The sequence below is a fragment of the Equus quagga genome, chromosome 8 (genome assembly GCF_021613505.1).
Source record: "Equus quagga isolate Etosha38 chromosome 8, UCLA_HA_Equagga_1.0, whole genome shotgun sequence".
NCBI classification, from domain to species: Eukaryota; Metazoa; Chordata; class Mammalia; order Perissodactyla; family Equidae; genus Equus; species Equus quagga.
Window position 1 is genome coordinate 73,793,732 of NC_060274.1, and position 22,949 is coordinate 73,816,680.

The following is a 22,949-nucleotide window of genomic DNA, read 5'->3' on the forward strand; positions in this document are numbered from 1 at the left end:
TTTGACAAGATCCAACAGCCATTTATGATAAAAACTCTGAACAAAATGGGCATAGAAGGAAACTACCTCAACATAATAAAGGCCATAAACGACAAACCCATAGCCAACATCATACTCACTGGGCAAAAACTGAACCCCATCCCCCTAAAAACAGGAACGAGACAAGGATGCCCTCTATCACCACTCTTATTTAACATAGTACTGGAGGTCCTTGCCAGAGCAATCAGGCAAGAAAAAGGAATAAAAGGAATCCAAATAGGGAGGGAAGAAGTGAAACTCTTGCTGTTTGCAGACGACATGATCTTATATATAGAAAACCCCAAAGAATCCATTGGAAAACTGTTAGAAGTAATCAACAACTACAGCAAAGTTGTGGGGTATAAAATCAATTTGCATAAATCAGTAGCATTTCTATACTCCAGTAATGAACCAACAGAAAAAGAACTCAAGAATACAATACCATTCACAATCGCAACAAAAAGAATAAAGTACCTTGGGGTAAATTTAACTAAGGAAGTGAAGGACCTATATAATGAAAATTACAAGGCCTTTCTGAGAGAATTGGATGACGACATAAGGAGATGGAAAGACATTCCATGTACATGGATTGGAAGAATAAACATAGTTAAAATGTCCATTCTACCTAAAGCAATCTACAGATTCAACGCCATCCCAATCAGAATCCCAATGACATTCTTTACAGAATTAGAACAAAGAATCCTAAAATTCATATGGGGCAACAAAAGACCCCGAATTTCTAAAGCAATCCTGAGAAAAAAGAACAAAACGGGAGGCATCACAATCCCTGACTTCAAAACATACTACAAAGCTACAGTAATCAAAACAGCATGGTACTGGTACAAAAACAGGTGCACAGATCAATGGAACAGAATTGAAAGCCTAGAAATAAAACCACACATCTATGGACAGCTTATCTTCGACAAAGGAGCTGAGGGCATACAATGGAGAAAAGAAAGTCTTTTCAACAAATGGTGCTGGGAAAACTGGAAAGCCACATGTAAAAGAATGAAAATTGACCATTCTTTTTCACCAATCACCAAAATAAACTCAAAATGGATCAAAGACCTAAAGGTGAGGCCTGAAACCATAAGGCTTGTGGAAGAAAACGTAGGCAGTACACTCTTTGACATCAGTATTAAAAGGATCTTTTCGGACACCATGCCTTCTCAGAGAAGGGAAACAATAGAAAGAATAAACAAATGGGACTTCATCAGATTAAAGAGCTTCTTCAAGGCAAATGAAAACAGGATTGAAACAAAAAAACAACCCACTAACTGGGAAAAAATATTTGCAAGTCATATATCTGACAAAGGCTTAATATCCTTAATATAAAAAGAACTCTCGCAACTCAACCACAAAACATCAAACAACCCAATCAAAAAATGGGCTGGAGACATGAACAGACATTTCTCCAAAGAAGATATACTGATGGCCAATAGGCACATGAAAAGATGCTCATCATCGCTGATCATCAGGGAAATGCAAATCAAAACTACACTAAGATATCACCTTACACCCGTTAGAACGACAAAAATATCTAAAACTAACAGCAACAAATGTTGGAGAGGTTGCGGAGAAAAAGGAACCCTCATACACTGCTGGTGGGAATGCAAACTGGTGCAGCCACTATGGAAAACAGTATGGAGATTCCTCAAAAAACTAAAAATAGAACTACCATACGATCCAGCCATCCCACTACTGGGTATTTATCCAAAGAGCCTGAAGTCAGCAATCCCAAAAGTCCTGTGCACCCCAATGTTTATTGCAGCACTGTTTACAATAGCCAAGACGTGGAAGCAACCTAAGTGCCCATCAACAGACGAATGGATAAAGAAGATGTGGTACATATATACAATGGAATACTACTCAGCTGCAAAACAGAACAAAATCATTCCATTTGCAATAACATGGATGGACCTCGAGAGAATTATGTTAAGTAAAATAAGCCAGCGAGAGAAAGATAATCTGTGTATGACTCCACTCATATGAGGAATTTAAAACTATGGACCAAGAACAGTTTAGTGGATACCAGGGGAAAGGTGGGGTGGGGGGTGGGCACAAAGGGTGAAGTGGTGCACCTACAACATGACTGACAAACATTAATGTACAATTGAAATTTCACAAGATTGTAACCTATCAATAACTCAATAAAAAAAAAAGAAAAAAAAGGAAAAAATAGGTACAAAGCATATAGCAATAGCTGGCAAAAGTATCAGTGTCCAGAATATATAAAGCTCTCTTACACATCAGTATTTATTTTAAAAATAGAAACAGGGGCAAAAGACTTACACGGGCAATTCAGTGAGAAGACATAAAGCCCAAAAACATATTGAAAAATGCCCAGACTATTAACAAAATGCTAATTTAAACCACAAAGAGAAAGCATTTTGCACTACTGGATTAGATAAAAGGGGGTTTAACAATATCGAGTGGTGGTGAGGATGTGGGGCAACTTGAACTGTTGTTATACACTACTAAGGAGAGCGCAATTTGACACAAGTTTGGAAAATAATTCAGCATCATCTGGTAAAGCTAATAACCAGCACATATCTTGACTCCAGAGAAATCCTTGTACATGTGCATGAGAAGACATGTATAAGAATGTTCACGCTGGCAATGTTCGCATTAGCAACAACTAGAGAGGAAAACAAATATCCATCCACTGTAAATAGATAAACTGTGACAAATAAAGCAGTGATCATGATTGAACTACTGATGCACAGATTCATGTGATTTCCCCAAAAATATTGTGCCAAAGAACATGCTGTCAAATATAAGTTAAAAATCACACAAACATATGTCAATTGCACCTCAACTAAAAAAATAGAGTGTAAAAAACAAACACACAACAAATATGTTGTTTAGGGATATATGCTACAAAACTAAAAAGAAAATAAAAACAAAGTTCAGAGTCACGTTTATCCATCTAGGGGAAGTAAACAACATCAGGGCAGGGACACAGTTTCAAAGTGATTAATAACATTCTATTTATTACACCAAGTGGTGGATCTGGAGGTGTCCAAAGTTCTCTGCATGTTTTCAGTATTTTAAAAAGAAAATTTCTAAAATGTGTATTTATGGATGTCATCTTATGACATATTATGACATATTATGGTGTCATCAAGAGCAGAAATCATCCACATTTGAGACGTCATTAGGGTAGGATTGGTAAATTGCAAGCATTAGTAGGTTCTTGTCTATGTAAGTCAATAGGTCAGTTAAAAAGTAGTACAATATGACGACAATTGAAAGCACAAGGTGACCACCAGCTTCCAGGGTCTTACTAAACAAAAGGCCGCTGAAAAGGGTCACAAGTGAAAATAACCCCCTTGCTGACCCTTCTTTTCTCTAGCACTCGCAATAGCACTATCTGGTATAAACAGATATAGAAGATGCTAATGCTAACAAGCAGGTACTCCGTAGCTGTTTCCATGGGAAGGGAGGTTTGTTCAGAAACAAACAGGCAATGAATCCTCAATTATAAGATCTTTTCTGAAATTCAAAGCATCAAAATTATGACAAGTATGGACAAAGTCGGTTAGTTGCCTCCAAAGTAGGGCTATCTGGGAAGTTTGTTATATGAAGCACGATTCCCAAGTTATCAAATACACTGGCTCCTTGGGAATTGGCCTATAAGCCCTGAACGGAAGTTTAACAGCTCAGCACCACAGTGATCACTTGCCTCTCAGGTTAACCTATCAAAGTATTTCCGCATGTCAACGCATGGAAATTATCGTAGATATAAATCATACAATGTGGAATGATGAACCCCACCTCTATTGTTTACTTTTAAAAGCAAAATTGAACACTTATCCATCCACTCAGCAGGTGCAAACACGCATTCCTCCTCAGGCATCTGCATTCGAGCTAATTATGACAACGTAGAACAGAAATCCTCCGACCTTGTAATTACAATTTCAGTTACCTGAGTTGTCTTTATTGAGACTACTTAATAAATGTTTACAGAATCACATCTTCAAAGCTAATCATTGGCAATTATGAGATTTTGAATATTTCATATTTTTATAATAGAATAATTCCAATCTTTTGTTGATAAATGAAAACTCTATTAATAATTTATTCAATACAGAAATACAGGTATTTTAGAAAACTTCTGTACAAATTAGTGTGTCTTTATGAAGCACTCCTAAAAGTGAATATGTAGCAAAAAGAAATAAGCTTTATTTTACATACTAAACTTTAATTCCTGGAAATTAAACTAGGACCATATACCTTAAATCCAATATGATCAGGAATACTATACTCGGATATATAATAAACTTTAATGCCTAGATACATTCATCTTTCCTTGATCTATCTCTTCTCGAATTTCATTTGAAGGTAAATCATAGAATAGATATATGGGGGTACAGAGTTTGAAAAATTAAGCAAAACAAAAGCTTTTCATGCAGTAGCTTCTCCAGCATCAGAAACAGATAAAGTTTCACCTCATTCCATGAAGTCAGGGAACAGTTCAGCACCTGCCCTGGGCATCCAAACTTTGTCAGAATAAGCCTAAAACGTCCCCCTGCATCATCAGAACACACTGCTTTCTCACAAATAAAACCGCTTCTTTAGAGCTAGGACTTAAATAACTACCCAAGTTTCTCTCCAATAATGATATGGGATCCAAGGATCCAGGAGAGCTCATTACCCGACCCCCACCCAGGATTAAATTCTGACCTTCACTGTACTTGATCACAATCAAAACAATCCAACAGAGATCAAGTACAAGTGATTCTCTGCCATGGTTGATGCTACCTAATGTCAAATTTCAAGAGTCAAATGTCTGCCAAGTGATTTTCCATCTCTATCTTATAACATGCCCAGAATACGAAGCATCAAGTTGCAGAACTGAGTAGTGGAAAAGTATATTCTTCCTGATGCATATATATTAACATGAATTTCCAAAGTGCTATTAATCATCAATAAATATAGCCATGCTACAGAATACAAAGAGATTACACACAAACATACTCCCCACAAAGTTTCTGGTTATTATATAAATTTCACTATTTCTATTCAGAAAATGACTCAAAGATTTTCTAAATAGTTAAAAATGTTTAATGAAGAAATGTATATTCTTCCTACACAAGAAATAATATGTATATTAACCTTTGATTTTAAGTCTTCAGTAATATTCTACCACTACAGAAGTTTTGTTTTTCTAACTGTTCAAGAAACAAAATATCCAGAGCCATTTTTAAACTGGCATTATACCCAACTGCTCACTAAATTATAAATACAATTACTCACCTTAAGGAAAAAGCTGGTCATCATTTCAAAATATGTCAAGTCATTATGCTGTACATTATATTTAAACTTATAAAATGCTGTTTATCAATTATATCTCAAAACTGAAAAAAGAAGGAGTAAGGATAAATCCATATGTATAGCAATATGGTCAATTATGGTCTTTCATACTCTGTAAGTTTATTGTCCACCACATCAGTTGTTGCGGGCGGGGGGAGTGAACAGGGATGCTGCTAACCATCCCACAGCACACAAGACAGTCTCCCACAAAGAATTCTCTTACCCAAAATGTCAGTTGTGTCAAGGTTGAGAAACCCTGTGCCATATCAATATTCAAATATAGAAAGAAACTAAGGTCTGGAGCCTGTTCTCAGATGCAAAAATCCTTGTTGCTTTAAACTTTGGAAAAACAACCCAGTATGGGAGGTAAGTGTTGGGAACCCTGATTTTTGAGATAAGTGATAAGATGTATCATGACATCTTATTGTTATTGACAACAACAGTGCTCAAAAGGTTTTAGGCAGTTAAAACTCTTAGATAAAAACAATTTCCATGGGTAGGTCTGCAGAGTTGTGGCAAGGAAGTTAATGTCTAAACCACAATCTCACAGAACCTAAAAGGGATGTGCAGGTGGACGAGGGCAGGAGGACGAGGATTTTAGGAGAAGAGATGAGGAGGCCTACTGTCAAAGAAAGGGAAGGAAAAATAAAAGCACAAGAAGTACACGTGTCTTATTACTTCACGGTTCACACACCATCTAGTCAGTGAGGTCCAATCAATCCAGGTTCCTTAACATTTTAACAACTTCCACTTTCCTCTCCATCTCAACTGGCTTAGATAGGCCATCATCGCTCAGTTGCATCATTACCGTGATCAAAACTAATTTCATTTCCCTACACTCTTCCTCTAATCCATCTACCAAACCAAGGAAACAGTTATCTTTCTAAAATTCAAATCTGATCATGTTATTCCCTGTTGAAAAAGCAATAACTCCCTCTTATCTACAGCATAAAATTTAAAGAAAAAGAGCAGGGAGGATTCATAAATTCAGACCTATACATGATTCCACAGATACAGAAAAAGGCAAATTTAAGTTGTTCTGTTCAGTTAAGAAGTTGAATATAAAAGGTCTGGAATTCAGGAGTGTGAAGCCTGAGCATGAAATAGAGATCTGGGAGATACTAGTGTGTCAGTGGGAGTTAAAATGAGTGCACACAAATGTATTGTGCAAAGTTATAGATCAATATTGAAAGAAATAAAATATAAAATCAAAAACATAAGAAAAAGGAGACCAATCACATTTGAAAAAGGACCAAATGGAAATCCCAGAAATTGAAAAATCATTACAACTTTTAAAATCCCTAAACAGGAGGTTAGGTAGAGCCAAAGAATGAATGAAAGAGAACACTGAAATTATCCAGGAAGCAGCCCACAAAGAGATGGAAAATACAAAAAAGTTAGGAGACATGAGGGCAGGATGAGAAGGTCGATCATAAATATAATGATCCCTAAGGAGAAGGGGAAAAAAGTTATGGGTTGGGCAATGGGATAGAGTCAATATTCAATAAGAAAATGGTTAAGAATTTTCCAGAATTGATAAAAATATATGAATCATAAAATCCATAAAGGATAATAAATCCAAAGCAAGGGAAACAAAGAAATCCATACCTAGCTGCATCATAGAGGCACTGCACAATATCTATAAAAAATAAATTCTTATGAGCACCCAGAGAGAAAAAGCAAATTACTTTCAAGGGACCCAATTGGACTGGTTAGCAGACTTCTCAAAAGCTGGACACAAGCCTGGAGATAATGACATAATACAGTTTCAAAGTACTGGGAAAAAAATAGCTACAGCTATTTTTAGAATTTCATACCCAGGCAAACTATCATTAAGAATAAGAGAGAAGTAATGCTGAAAGGATTTAACTGCTGGCCCTACTGAGGTCATCTTACCTCTGTGGAGCCCAAGAATGGAGCATACACAGAAAAGAGAGAGAAACTGGGTCCTGGTGATATTGTCAAGTTTCTGTTTGCAGGCAACTCTAATGTCAGCCCTAATTTTGGACATTTTAGTCTCTTGAGGTAATATCTTCATCAACTTGGGGTTTGTTTTCTTTAACCAAATTTAAGTTAAAATATCAGAGTTCTCTTTAGCTTGCATATCCCCTCAAGGGCTGTCACAGTGTCCAGCTTATTTAGAAAATTGAGTTACCTGAAAGGGACCTTTTGGTAGAGCTTGAAAATTAAGAGCTAAGAAAACAAGGGAGTCAGTTCAGAGTCTATAGAACATAGTTTAGAAGAATGAGTTCAAAGGAATCCACAGAAAACAAATTGCGAAGTGGCTCTGACTACATAAAGTCATCACTATTTTCCCACTTTGGGATAGCATTTGATTTGGATCCGGCTTTTACAATTTATTGGTCAGAGGTTAAAAAGATGCCAATACTTCCCACCAATGTTAGAACTTCAGCTACTAGTATAAGTCTCAATTAATTGCATTTATGATTTTATGATTAGAACAGTGTGAGAGTTGGCAGGAGAAGTACCTAGATTCCCTGAGGCTACTGGGTCACTATCCAAACCTTTTTGAAGAAATTAAGAATAAGCAAAAGATATTATTGAGTGTCTCCAATAGAAAACTATGTATTGTTTAGAGCAGATCCTTCCAGATTAGCTCAGTGTAGCCTTTTATTGTCTTTGGGCTCTTTTACAATTCTCAGAAATTATAGATAACTGAGAGCAATGCAAAATCATTCTTGTCTATAAACATGCAAATAATTTCTGTTCAGTAGAGGTCCAGTTGACACACACCCCCGCAATGGGAAAAGAAGTTTTTTCTATTTGTAAATTTCAACATTCCTTTACTCCACATAAATTTGTGTTTCTCTAGATTGTAATATCTGTCTGGTTCCTTCGTTAATGAATTAAGTTAAATCCTTAATACATGTTCACCTTTTATCTGTATGAAACTTATGACTTTATACTTTGAGAATTATCCCTTACCACCGCCAAAAACAATGCAATATTTCTAGAAGAGACCAGATTTCTAAAACTTACTTCAAAACAAATTGGTTGTAAAGTTTTTGCTTTAAACTAGCTTAACATAATCAGAAAATTTCACAGATTATTGAAAAAAAATTTGGTTTTATTCAGGATGCATAACGTGACTGAATCTTACAAATTACATTCTGATTAACAAAATTAGAAAGACAGTCTAAAAGGAATTCTGACAAATTTGCAAACAAGAAAACACGAACTGCTATGTATTTTAACATGTTTTAAGTTACCTGTTAAACAATATTATTAGCATATTAATTAGACAAGATAAAAGCCCTCTTTTGCCATTTCAGACATACTACCTAAAGAATCAGTATAGACAATCTCTTAGAAATAATCTCTCAAATATAATTAACACCAAAAATTCCAAATATGTGTGAATTTTATAGTGAGTTTGAGCGCTATTTTTCCAAAAGACAACATGGGCAAGGAACCATAATTTTACATGTATTTAGCATGCACTGGAATTTCTATCTATCTGCCCAAATTACACAGTCTTCCCTAGAATATTTTCAAATTTGTAAAATTTTACCCACATTCCTAAAAGTTATAAATTCTTTGCTCCTTTCTTCCTCCTCACCATGCTTGTGACTGATTACAGTGCCTCCACCACAACTGAGGAGCCTGGAGAAGAGGGAGCGGCCGAAGGAGAAGCACAGGAGCCACGAGAAAGCTTCATGGTCACTAATGTTCCTGAAGCATGATTTTCACTACATCAAAATGCCACTTAGAAGTCATGTTAAAGATAGGAAGTCACAATGTTTCATTTGACCTATGGACTTCTTATTTAGGTCCAAATTTAAATAAATTTATGTTGTAGGAAAAAGAGATGAAATTAGGGACAGTCTCCTAATTATATGATCCAAATACATAAAGATAACTAAAGAGAAATCATAGACTGTCTTTCCCAGATGGATATTTTATAGCTTCCTGGCCTTCCAGATGGCTAGGAAGGCTTAGATGATTTCTTCCAGTGGTCTACAACCCCTAGAGGAAACTCTCTTACCTAGATGTTATAATTCATCTTAAAATACCATTTTTTAAGTACTTAGCACTCTACTAAATAATTAACATAATTTCCTACACTAAAAACAACCTTATAAGTATTAGCATCTATATTTTTACAAGTAAGGAAAATGGGCTCAAAAAGGTTGAGAAAGTTGACCACACTACACCACTAATAATCAGAAAAACTGAGAATTGGGCCCAAGTCGGTAGTACTCCTCAGACTATTTTTATTATATCATATGAAGTCTGTGCGATTTTTTCACAATGTCTCAAATTTAGACTGCAAACTTAAGTATAGTATCCATTCCTTCTTTATAGAATTTTACCTGGCAATGTAAGAAAAAAAACAAAGATGTTCTAGAGATTACAACGGTTTTTCTGCAATCTTGTGTTTATTTTGGTGAAACAGAGCTGAAAACAGAATTCTCCGTCATCTTAAGATGATTCACTTTAAGGGGTAGGAAAATCTTGCCTAGCTATTTGTGCTAGAAAATAAACCACTTCTGAAAACTCAAAACACAAAATTTGAGTGCGATGAACCAGATTTTTGTTAATTATATAAGTCTTAGACTTGAAAGATTTCTTAGACATTTTTAGATAACCACATATTTAACTTCATTCCTTTAAGGTCCCTTCATATCCATACTCTAATGACATTATTACTGCATTCTTCTCCAAAGAGTTCCTATTACATTATGATAAAGGACTATAGAAAAAGATAAATTCCAGAACAGTCTCACAATCTATAATACTATAAATTTCCTAAAACAAATCACCATAACATCTTTAGGTCAACATGCCCATTTTAAACAACGTGACATTTAAATATAATTCCATCAAAATTCAGCAAATAAACCAACTCTATAGTGTTTGCCCCTTTATCCACTCTCAGAAGTACCAATACTTACCCCATGTTCCTTAGCAGCTATGGCAACTTTAAGGAGGACATCTTCCTCAACAAATGGTCTCACAGCATCATGGATAATTACTACTTCTGGCTTACAGAGCTTAGAATTGGGTTGATCTTCGGCCAGCGCTTTCAGTCCATTGAAAATTGACCTGTGGCGGGTCACTCCAGCTTCGACAAGCGAGATGCGTTTATGCTGGTATCTCTGAACAATACCCTTCATTACTTCCATGTTCTCTCCAGTTACTGCCACGACAATGTCCTTTATCCAACATACTCTAAAAGGAAAGTACGCATACACTTCACATAAATTGATTTTTATACAGCAAAGTTAAGCTAATAACAGAAAACTGAATTACTAATAAGTACTAGCATATCTTCACAGGAAGAATAAAAACTGAAAGTTAATATGGGGCTGCATCAGGGCGCAGCAGTTAAGTTCATGCACTCTGATTGGCGGCCTAGGGTTTGCCAGTTCAGATCCCAGGTGCAGACACACACTTATGAAGCCATGCTGTGCCGGGTGTCCCACATATAGAGTAGAAGAAGATGGGCACAGACATCAGCTCAGAACCAATCTTCCGCAGCAAAAAAGAGGAGGACTGGCAGCCGATGTGAGCTCAGGGCTAATCTTCCTCAAAAAAAAAAAACTGAAAGTTAATAAATCAGTTTTATGCATTTGTATCCATTCTAGTAAAGAGGTTGATAAATGAAGAATCTCTGAATATTTCACACTATATGTAGAAACAGATATTTCATATTATTTAGAGTGAAATTATGTATTATGTGAATTATATATAGATGAGATACATACATATATATATATATATATATCAGATCTCTGACCTAAGTTAAATTCAAATAATTAGAATACGAGTAGATTGAGAGAAAAGAATGTAACAAAACTATGCTTTTGAATTGATTTTTTTCAAATAGTTTTTCCCTCAATCCAATAGGAACAATTTGAAGCACTTTTGAATTCCAAAAGTTCTCTTTCAAAAGTCCACTGAGCTGTCAACAAAGCTAGATAATTGATCTAACACAAACTGCCTACATCAAGGTCAGAGATCATAGCTTAAATAGGGAAACTATAATAATTAAATTTGTAAAAATATAAACCAGGTTCAGATAAGATGGAAAACCTCATAATTTAATGAAATATAAAATTAAAGGAATTAATCTGTTAACTACAAAATATAAAGCAATTTTTTTCTGTTGTAAAACATTTTCTTAAAGACCTTAAAGCAGTATTGTCAGTACTGCTCTGTCAACAGTCCACAGCATTAAGTGGCAACAGCAAGAAAGACTTCTCTTGAACACCAGTGCTAACAGAGGCTAATGTCACTGCAGACTCAGTGTTCCACAATCTACAGGCCCAAAACAGGAAAATCGCCTCTGACCCATGATATCAACTCTGAATAAAGGTCCCTTTAAAATTTAATGGAATTCTTAGCCTGTGAGATCCTATATGTTCATGTCAGACAGTTCAAAGTCTTGAACACATTTTTAAAGAGATGGAAGGGTCTGAAAAGTACTAAGTAATGAAAAGAACTCTACTTTCTTACTGAAAAATGAAAAATATTTGGGTGGCTTTACCCAATAATTAACAATCTCCTACCTTCTGTTATTGAAAAACTCTTCCAATAACCCTAAACCCCATTCTGCCTGTGGCTACAGTAATACTACACTGGTGAGCAAAACCAACTTTAAAGGCATACTATCTTTAAGTCCATTCCTTTAACAAATACTTACTGAGCCCTGAATAAATGATCAACATTGAGTATACAATGTAAATAGTCACTGCCTTCACAGAGCTAACAGATGAAACAAGTAACTCCTATAAACCATTGCAAGGATGCAGAAGTTCATGCTCCAGGACTACATGCAAGTAGAATATCTGATCAGCATAGAGAAGGCCAAGACGATGCTCCCTAAGGAAGCAGAGTTTGCTCTACAGTCCAAGCGGTGAGTGGCAGGCAAACGGGCAAAGGTGTTTGGAGAGAGGAAGAGATGGCTGGTGCAAGCGGAGGCCATGGCAAGGTCCTGAGGGACTGGGAGGAAATGGAGCTGGAGTTCTATCAACAAGGGGGAGAGGAGCTCATGAAGAAGCTGGAGGCCCAGGCAAGCACTGGGCTGGGACAAGCCATGGTGCTCTCCCAGGCCATGTTAGAGGTTTTAGTCTATAATCCTAACAACTATAGGAAGCCACAGAAAAGCTTTATGCAGGGGAGTATGTTTACACTAAAAATAAAAAATTAAGAATTCTCTCCTCCCCCGTGTTCTAGGCACTGTCCTATGACATGATGGAAACGTGCTAGACAGAATAGTGGCCCCCAGAAGACATCCACCTCCTCATTCCCAAAACCTGTGAATATGTCACCTTACATGACAAAAGGAACTTCGCAGATGCGATTAAGTTAAGGATTCTGAGATGGGGAGATTATCCTGGATGATCTGGGTGGGTCCAATATAATCATGAGTCCTTATAAGTGGAGAGAGAGAGACAGGAGAGTCAAAGGAGATATGATAAGAGAAGCAGAGGTCAGAGTGATGTAGGACCACAAGGAATGTGGATGACCTACAGAATCTGGAAAATGGCAAGGAAATGGATTGTTCCTAGAGCCTGCATAAGGTAGCAGCACGGCCAACACCTTTATTTTAGCCCAGTGAAACTGATTTCGGACTTCTGACCTCCAGAAATCTAAGATAATAAATGTGTTGTTTTAAGCCACTCAATTCATAGAAATTTTTACAGCAGCAATAAGAAATTAATTTAAGGGCATAAATTTTACTGTGAATGCAAGGTGGAGAATAGATTGAGTAGAGGGAGAAAGGAGGCAAAGACCAGGTAGGAGGCTGCTGCTAGAGTCTGGGCAAGACAATGATGGTAACCTGGCTACCAGATGGAGCTTGTAGATAGGATTTAAGAGAGAAATTAGAGGTAAAAATCCACATGAGTCAGTAAGAAAGATTGGCAAAATAAATGAAGTATCATATAATATAAAATAATAGCAGCTAACATCTATTAAGCACTTATGTCTTAAGCATTATTCATGTTCTAACTCATGTAATCCTCCTAACACCTCTAGACTGTCTCTCATATAATATGGAAAACAAGTCAGAAAGATAGCTGATATACAGATACATTTTTCTACACTACTGTCTTCTGCCAAAAGATACTAGAAGTAGAAAAAAGGTTTACGATTTTTCATCAAAACAATAAACATTCCATTTTATCTCATCTTCTAGAACATAGGCTGCATGATAGCAGGGACAATGTCTGTTTTGCCTATTGCTTAACACCTAATACCTAGTAGGTACTCAATAATTATTTGTTGCACGAATAAATGACCTTGGTCTGTTTCATCCACCAGGAGCAGCATAAGGTCTTACAAGACAGCAGTTTCAAGGATTATGAAGACACAGGAAGCTCTCCTCATTGCGCTGGTTAGCTACAAAAATCAAGGATGAAAATAGCCTTCCCCATGCAGTGTGGTTTTGTTGACTGTTTTGTTTCTAGGTGTTTGACTCTTTACTCTGATTTCTCGATCCTAAGGCTTCTAGAGGCCAGGACTACCTTCACGTTTTGTCAGACACCTGGGGGAATTTTAATCACAAACAAGGTGGCAATATTCACAGAATGCCAAAGAATAAAATATACAATAATCTGTACAAGCAATAAAGAGGATTCTGGAATAAGACTAAGTTTGGGTTGCTCTTTGTTTCGTTTTGTAGCCCATCCATTCCCCACTCCTTCAATTGCAAACAATTGACAGAACTTACACTGTACTTACACGGTTTCGAAGTTACACTGTACTTAACAAAGCCCTTAGCAAGTGGCAAGCGGCAGTTCTTCAGTGCCCCCTAAATGTGGGGTTTCCCAAGGTTCTGTTTCCACTGCCACAGCGGGGACCCAGGCAGTCATCTCTCCATCAATTATTTCACCAGCCTCTTAACTGGTTTCCTCCTTCTCATCTTATCCCACCACAATCCATTCTCACCACCTCTAGTTGTTTTTTCCCAAGTGCAAATTTGAGGCCATCCCCTTCAAGCCCTGACCTCAGCCTACTTCTCCCTGCACCACAGGTCTCCTCCATGGCCCTCTTACTCTACTAACACCACATTCTCTCTCACACCCAGGTCTTTGCTTGTGCTGCTTCCTTTGCCTCTTGACACTAACCCCCATCCCTATCACTCCCCCATCCCCACCCACTCCTGGCTGACTCCTACTTATTCAGCTTTCAGTTCGGATATGGCCTCCTCCAGGAAGCTTTCCCTGACTGTCATTCTGGGTGTGGCATGCCTGCTCTGGGCTTCCAGAGTACTCTTACTGCTAGAGAATCTTACCAAGCATCATACTGTACCATTTCATTTTCTATCACCCTACCTAGTCTGCCAACTCATAGAATGCAAAGACTACACCCCAGGGCTTGGTGCATACTAAACTTTCAGTAATATTAATAGTAGAAACAGCAGTTTAGACATATGGAATCTTTGCTAGGTGCCATCCACTGTGTAGAGCCTACAATAGCTCACTTAACATTCACATCAAGTCTATGAGGTAAGTCTCTAATATCTCCCTTTTACAGAGGACACAGAAGCAGTGACCTACCCACGATCATACAGCTAGGAAATGAAGGGACCAGGCTGGACTGCACGCTGACTTTGGAGCTCACACCATTCACCTCTGCAAATGCACTAACTGTCTCTTAGGAAAAGGTGATAAAATCCAGGAGGGAAAAGATCATGTCTGGATCACTGTGTCTCCTGCACTTTATTAGTGTTAAACCGTATAACACTGCTGCTTTTGTGGTCAAAAACGGTCAAATTTCTTATAGTTCAAACAAAAGTAGGTATTCTTGATTTATGTGTTCATTTGGTCATTCAACAAATAGCAAGTAAGCATCTAACATTTGCCAGGCACTGTGCTAGACACTGGTGATACAATAATGAACAAAGACTAGCAGAATTCCTGACCTCACAGACCATCTGTCAGTAAATATCTGTTAAACGAATAGAGAAGAGAAAGCTTAAACAATTAAGGAATAAAAACTGCTTTTACAGAAAAAAACTATTAAAGGTAATATTTCAATTCTTTATTAATGTGACATCACACTAAGCTTTTTTCTTTTTTAGAGAAGCTATAAGTACATGTTCAACTAACTCAGTGGGCAAGACTGTTCTAGAACGTTTGTCTCCTAAGCTATTACTTGTTACTTTTCATGGTACATTCCACCAGAAAAATAGGTTAAAAGCAACTTTAAGCATCATGTTGCTATTTTTTTAATGAAAAGTTACATTGAATTAAATGTTAAAATACAGAATAACTAAGAGGGAGAAAGATGATGGGACATTGCTTGACAGAGTAGTCATCTACACATCTGTTCAATAAAATCCCAGTTTTACTGCAATGCTTTAAAATAGCTATGAAATAATTATGTTCCATAAAACAGAAAGCAGTGAAAGTAGATATAAATAATTACAGATATACTTGTGGCCTTAGACTTTTTAAACAAGTATATGAGGTTTTAAATAGAAAATGTAATTTAAACCAGTGTTTCTCAAAATGCAGATTTCAGGATCCATTAGCATGTCAAAAAACTAATTTACTAAGTTTAGACTAACATTTTTGAGTAAAAGAAATAGAAGAGAATAATTAGAACGCATAGCGAATAGTAAGGATAGGTTGTTCTTGTGAAATGTTCTTTAAAATATGTATGGGTGTACGTATGTGTTTCTCATTGATTCATAATGCAAAACGTAATTCTTATAACAAGTCACAATTAAAAAAAAGTGCAGAAAACACTGTTTTAGACCACTCTTAAGAGATAACGGGCTTATGCTATTTTGTTCAGCAACCCAGCATACACCCAGCACTTGCAAGCCTTCGTAAGTACTGTTTGTATTTCAAAGGATTTATTCACATTCCATTCTAGTTATAGAATTAAAAGCCTTTTACAGTATTAAAATTTAATAATGTAGAATCATGGGACTGAAAAAGACCTTAAGTACCTCACACAGTGCCTACTGAACAAATATTTGCTGAATAAATGGATCTGTCGACCTCCTAAGCTGAAGGCAAGTCTACACCAAACCTCCCTGCCCCCCATAGCTGGATTTTATCAAGTTCTGAGTATTTCCTTCCAGCACGTTCCACAGGCAAATACAAACCAACTTCAAACTCCATTATATCTACAGACATGTTGAGGAAGATATAAAATATCTCAGATGTTATTTTCTCCCAGAATAACGTAAATATTACTTACAGGAGTACTCTGCTCACAGTTTAATAACATCAGTTGCAAATACAACATTTAAACAAATGCTTTGAAAAAACAGATGGAAAAATCAGGCCCTGTTAACACCTCTAAGGGCTCTCATCCAGGCTGCAGAAGTTTAGCTCCAAGGGACAGTGGCAGCTGCTGCTCACTGCCATGACAGCCTTCATGGAAATCAAGCCTCTGGGTTGTACTATGGCCACGATTTACAGATTTTCATCTCTCCATACCCACCCTGATATTTTAGCAGCAAAATATTGAATTGGTGTGAAGGGGCTGGCTCCTCATTGCCTTCAAAATGTCAAGTCTCCTTACTAGGGTCCAGGCAGACTCCCAGTTGTCAAGCCCAGCCTCCCAGTCCTGGTCTGATCTCTTGTCTTACAGGAGCCCCATGGGGGCCATTGGAAACTTAACACAAATCCCTAGTCATCTGACCTGTACAAAATACAGGCCTATTCCTTCCCTTGACTCAGGTCTGACTCTTTTATTAATGAGGCGTTGACAAAATTTTAAGTCAAATTCATATAGCTGAGCAATCACTTAACTAAAAGCATCCTAAATGACTTTCTCTTGCTGAATTCCTGATCCAATTAATCACCAAACCCTGTCAATTCTACCGCCTAAATCTCTCTTCCGTCTTCCCTACTCCATTCCTACTACCTCAGCTTAATTCAAGCAATCAACATTCCTCATTTGGATTAACACTTATGTATTTATTTCTAATCTATCTGGTTCAAACAAAATTTGCAGTGTTTTTCAGAAATATAGGAGAGAATGATTTTTTTATGTATGCAAGAAAACAAAAAGACAAGGAGAAAGTAAAAAAATCAAATAAGCCATAAGTTAATACACTGAAAAACACACCATGGAGTCTTAAAATACTACTAAAAATGAGTTTCCATTGGTTTTCCAAATGATAAGACAAGAAAGCAACCCAATCTCAATCACAAAATTCAGAGTTTCCATAACATAAACACATACAAATTGACAAAATGGTTTTTTTTCCTTCAAATGTTAATCTGTAGTTATCAGACTCGAGGAGACTAACTCACATTATCAAACTAAAAATGGACTGAAACATGAATTAGGATGCCAGGATAGTAGCTTACAATGATATACATTACTATCACAAGGTCTGGAATGCCTTTTATCAGTGGGGACAGCACATTTTCTTCCTATAGAAGATATATCTTGGACCAACTTATAATAAGGTTTTTGATGAGCAAGGAACTGTATCAAGGAACAAGTTACTTTAAGCAGCATCCTCCCCCTAACAGAACTCGAGAAACCTCAGGAGCTACGGGGAAGGCTGTGCCAGACCTTGTTCAAATCTATTGTCAGAATTCCCATCCCCACCCAGCCCACCACCACCGTGAATCTGAATAAGCATGGCCAAAGATTGCCTCTCTAACTTGCTTTTGTTGCTGTTGTTATTTTAGTCTATTTAGCTATTCTAGGTTAACTAATCCCTGTTAACGAGACTTTCTTTCCTTAGCTATTTGAAATCAGAAATGAAATGACTGGCAGGAATTTTTACTTCCTACTTCAGACCTGAGAATACATTTCTTTCTAAACAGTAAAATTTCGATACGAGTTCACCAATAGTGAGTGGCTTTTACAACTTAACGGTCAGAGCTTTATGCCCCTGCCAATAATACCACTGTCGTATATTTTCCTTGGAGCAACATTTCCTTTTAGAAACTCAGGTCATAAAGCAATAGTTATGTAAGGGACTCATACCCTTGATCTCAGTTCCTTGTCAGAAAGATGTGAAAAAAATCAAAGTTCTCTTCATGTTATAGTCTGTAGTTCCAAAATTTATATTTCTAAAAGGCCAAATAAAACTTTCAAAAACTCCAAGAAACTGGTTTTTTTCTTGTTTTGTTTTTTTTTGGTGAGGAAGATTGGGCCTGAGCTAACATGTGTTGCCAATCTTCTTTTTGCTTGAGGAAGATTGTACCTGAGCTAACATCTGTGCCCATCTTCCTCTATTTTATATGTGGGACACTGCCACAGCATGGCTTGATGAGCAGTGTATAGGTCCGTGCCTGGGATCCAAACCCACAAACCCCGAGCCACCAAAGTAGAGTACGCGAACTTAACCTCTATGCTGCTGGGCCGACCCCAAAACATCATTTTTAATCAACTTCTGAAAGTCCCTTGTTCCTAATAAAACCTTGAAATTAGTTGTTATGCTTGATCCTTTTAGTTACACCCATGATTCAGAGGTCTGAACTACCGGTTGTATAATCTTAATAAGTATAGTATACATATATAAACACATACATATACTTATAAATGTCTATATGTATATACATATGATGGCTAATTATAATAAAGATATCCACACATACCTGATTTTGATACAGACTCTGAGCCTCCATTTATCCGGATAGAGCCTTTAGCCAACACATCTCAGATTAGTGAGAGTTCAGAGATTCTTTTGAATTTCACTTAATATGATAATTGCTTTTCTAAGAAACTTCAATGGCACAGAAGTAGAACTTGGCTAAACTGGAAAAAATGTGTATTTTCCCAATTTTGACAGAAGGAAAAAATAAATGATCTCAAGTCCCAGTCAATTCACAAAACAGATTTTCTCTCAATGCCTCCTCCAACTTCTCAATTACAGAGGGACAGGTGCTAAATTTAATATGTAGCATGATGTCCGAAAATCAAGCTTCCTTTAGTTTACCTTAGGGTCTAAGGGTCTCATAATTCCAACATGCAGTCTTGCTTTTAATTCCTCTCTCACCATAGAGCACCTCACTGGGCCATTGGCTGTGCTGGTTCTGAGCCAGAGAATAAGCCTCCAGTGTTCTGACAGGGATCTGGGAGTCTAACTGTTCCTTTTAAAGGTTTCCACCAGTTGTCTTCTGAGCTCTGTCCACCCCACCTTCAGAGGTACACTGTGCCTCTAATTCCTGGTCCTTTCCAAGATCCTATGACTTCAACCAACTTGCTTCTTCACAGCTGCTCTACCTGAAGGCTTATGTCTCAGCTTTCTTGGGTCTGTTGAATCTGATTGGTTACTGCTTCTCTCTCTCCTTTCTTCAAGTTTTGTTGGTATCTTTTATCTGCTCCACCTCCTGTTTCATTCATTTTTCCCTTGCACGGCTATAAATTTTCAGTCCCTTGGGGTGGGTAAATGAAGGAGTGGAAAGAAACACACGTCTGGCATTGTCTAACTAAAAGGATGACTAGTCATGTGTCTTTACATTTTCCTATCCCAATTTAGGGCCAAAACTTCATGGGTGACCACCTGCTCTTTCTTAGGCCCTAATTAGTTTATTTTTGAGGCAGATAATTTGTTTTATATTAGTTCAAAATTCCAAAAGAAAAAAAATCAACCCACAAGGGTTATTTTTCAACAAATATCTTTAATTTCTTAGTCAAGAAATGATGACTAAGAAATAAAAGTTTACTCACAACTTCTCAGGCCTCTGTTAGTGAGATAGCAAAAGTCTGAGCAAGGAAAGTCCTAACTTAGAAGGCGCAAATAAAACGAGCTTTGAAATCAAATTCTAGACATCACAAACTCACAGCTATTAAAGGGCAAGAAGGGCCGATACCCTCTTAATATAACCTAGATGGTTAACAATGGTGACATCCAATTCCTTCTTATTCGGGAGAGTCAGAGCTGTGCTTCCCCTTTAATTAGTAAGCATGCATAATTTCTCCAGAAAGCAAAAAGTAAGAATTTTACAAGACATTCTGTGCTTCTATTTCCTTTCCTTGTTTGAACTTCCATAATTTATCTTTTGGGATGAAATTGCCTCAGCCTCTTAGCATCATGCTCTAGGAAAACTATCAGTAGTCCACGGAGCCATCTTTTAGAAAAAGAAAGAGAATGGTTTTCATTTGGCAAATGGTCAAGAAGCACCGTACACCCCTGCACAGCAAGGTTTCCAAGGATTTCCTGAGACATACCTAAAGTATAGTCATATTCCACAAATTCTTCAGACATTGTAATAATAACAAAAATTAGCCATGAAGTGTTTCAAAGTGAATTTTGATTAGTTACTATTGCTATTAGAATTTTAAGACTGCCGTTATCAATTAAGAAAATAGAAAAGTGTTCTTCTGTCTTATTTCCTATAAACAAGGCCTTTCCAAACCAGTTTACTTTAAAAGTGAGATTTTTTTTTAGCATCCACCTATCTCAGGCTGCCTCAGAAGTTAAGACACAAAAATGCAAATTAATATAGGAGTCTTTTCATAGGAAAGAAAGAAACATTACAATGACTACAGTCCCCTTTAGCTAATTACTAAGTAGACAAAGATCCTGCTGGCCAAGATGCATTGTGTCCCATGCATACACGGGCTATGTTGTCACAATGTCTATGACACCAGCATATTGTAGGTGCACGATCCATACAATGGTTTTAAGGAAACCCACACACACCACCCACCGCCCACCCCCACCGCGCAACTACCCAGAGAAACGGAAGATTACAGAAGCGAGAAAGGAAGAATTTGGAACTGTCAATGTTTGTATGAGTTTCAGATGTAACCACTGGCCTGACTACATGAATCAAGGGTGGTTATGGCACTTTACACTTCCAGTCTCCAAATGACAATATTCAGAAAGTAAAACAACCATATGCGAAGCAGCTTGCCCTCTGGCTTCTGGGGTGTGTAAAAGAGGAGGGCTCTTTTCCGGATAACACGCTACTGTCCTCAGACTAGAACCTCACTAGCTTCACCCTCACTAACGCGTCCCGCAAAGGCTAAAGGATGCCACCTCTCTTGAAAGGCCGATGGCTCACTTCAAGCCAAGGTTTAACCTACTACCACAGCTCCCCACTGGCTTCAAGAAGTTGAAACACCCTGGCAACACGTATGTGGACCTTTGTAATCCCCCAGCATCCCATCCCTCCAGCCTCACCCCAGCTCCCTCACATTGCTCGGTGCCAAAAATAACACAACATATCCCCCCATTTTCACCTCCCTAGCTCCTCACTACCGCTCCCCTCCTTATCTCATTCCCTCTCCCTCCTTCGTTTCCCCAAGGAAGCAGTCCATTTTCTAACAAGGTAAAGCACGCATTGGCCTCGATTTCAGAATCTAGCCGCCTTAAAGCCGTTTCCACGATTGAAAGGCTTGGATTCTGCTCCTCGGTCCGTCTTCGGCACTTAGCAGTCAGCACAGTCTCACGGGAGGTGCTCAGCGAATGCTACTGAATGAATGGACAAAGTGAACGAAGGCCCACGAAATTTGACGTGCAAGGACAGCTCATCACCCACACAGGCACAGAAACAGAGAGAATGAGAGGGAGAGGGGCGGACAGGCACAGAGACTCCTAAAATAGCTTCTCGTCATCAGGCCCCACAAGCCCCAGTGGGAACCGAGCGTCCCCAGGCCCAGCCCCTGCCCGGAGTCCGCTCCCCGAGCCGGGCCGGCCCCACCACGCCGACGCCGGGCGCGTCCAGGACTCGGGGGCCGATTCCGCTCCGCGCGCAGGGGAGCCGCCGGCCGCAGTGCAGGAGCGCGGCCCCTCGGCGGGCGGGGGCGGGAGCGGGAGCGGGAGCTGGAGCGGGGCCGGCCGGGGCGCGCCGCCGCCGCCTTACCTCTCGAGGGCCTGCAGAGTGTAGCTGATGAGCGGCCTCTCCAGGACGGGGCAGAACTGCTTCGGGGTGGGGACGCCCATCCTCTCCCCGCTGCCCCCCGCCGGCAGCACGGCCGCCACGGACGGAGCGCGGCGCCCGGCCGAGGCCTCGCTCAGCCAGGCGGCCGAGGCCGCTCGGTCGTCGCCGCGCAAGCCGCGCAAGCGAGGCCCCGGCTCAGCGGGCCCGGCGCCGCCAGGCGGCCCGAGCTCCATGGCGGCGGCCCCGCTCGGCCTGGCGAAGGCGGCCCGCGGCTGCGCCGGCCCTCAGCCGAGTCGCGGGGCGGAGGGCGGACGAGGGCCGGGGCTCAGAGGTCGCCCACCCGAGCAGCGCGCGCCGGCCGGGGCGGGTCCCCAGGGGACGCGCCGGCTGCCGAGCCTCCCTGTCGGCGCGGTGTGGCCTCTGCGGCGGGCCCCGTGCTCCGGGAGGGCTGCTGTCCCGGCTCCTCGCGTCTCCCGCCCGCCAGCCAGCAGTGGCCGCAGGTGGAAGCGTCCCAGCCCTGCTTATCCGCCTAAGCGTCCCATTAAACTTCCCAGCTGTGCGTAGGCAGTGGCGGCCAGGACTCCCTCCCATCCCTCTGCCCTGAGGAGATTTAGAAGCGATTTGGATCCAAGTCACAGGATGGGACAGAGACATGTGCACCTCGGCTACCTTTCATTAAGCTCGTGAGGCTTCCTGCTTCCACCTCTGGTGAAGAGAGGTGGATGGGCAAATGTTATTCGGAAATGTCAATAAGCCACACTGCCGTGGGTCCCAAATTTGTCTGCACATTGGAAATACCTGGGGAGCTCAAAAGGCGCCGACGCCTATGTCCCA

At 39.3% G+C, this 22,949-nt stretch overlaps 1 protein-coding gene across 10 annotated transcripts in view; it reads right to left on the reverse strand.

Annotated features, from left to right (window-relative positions):
• Nucleotides 1–22,586, reverse strand: part of CRPPA (CDP-L-ribitol pyrophosphorylase A) — a 283,342-nt gene extending 260,756 nt beyond the window's left edge. For 3 of the 10 annotated variants that reach the window (XR_006889771.1, XR_006889772.1, XM_046669719.1), the window contains exons 1-2: nucleotides 22,098–22,582; nucleotides 10,251–10,527 (exon numbers count right to left, since the gene is read on the reverse strand). Coding sequence is in view for 6 of the 10 variants with exons in the window: in XM_046669719.1 (XP_046525675.1) it covers nucleotides 10,251–10,527; nucleotides 22,098–22,348 (528 nt within the window). In the remaining 4 variants the exon portion in view is untranslated. Of the gene's footprint in view, nucleotides 1–10,250; nucleotides 10,528–18,881; nucleotides 19,951–22,097 lie in introns of those variants that run through there. The other 7 variants (XR_006889770.1, XM_046669714.1, XR_006889773.1 and 4 more) reach the window with 6 other exon arrangements.
• Between the last annotated feature and the right edge of the window lie 363 nt (nucleotides 22,587–22,949).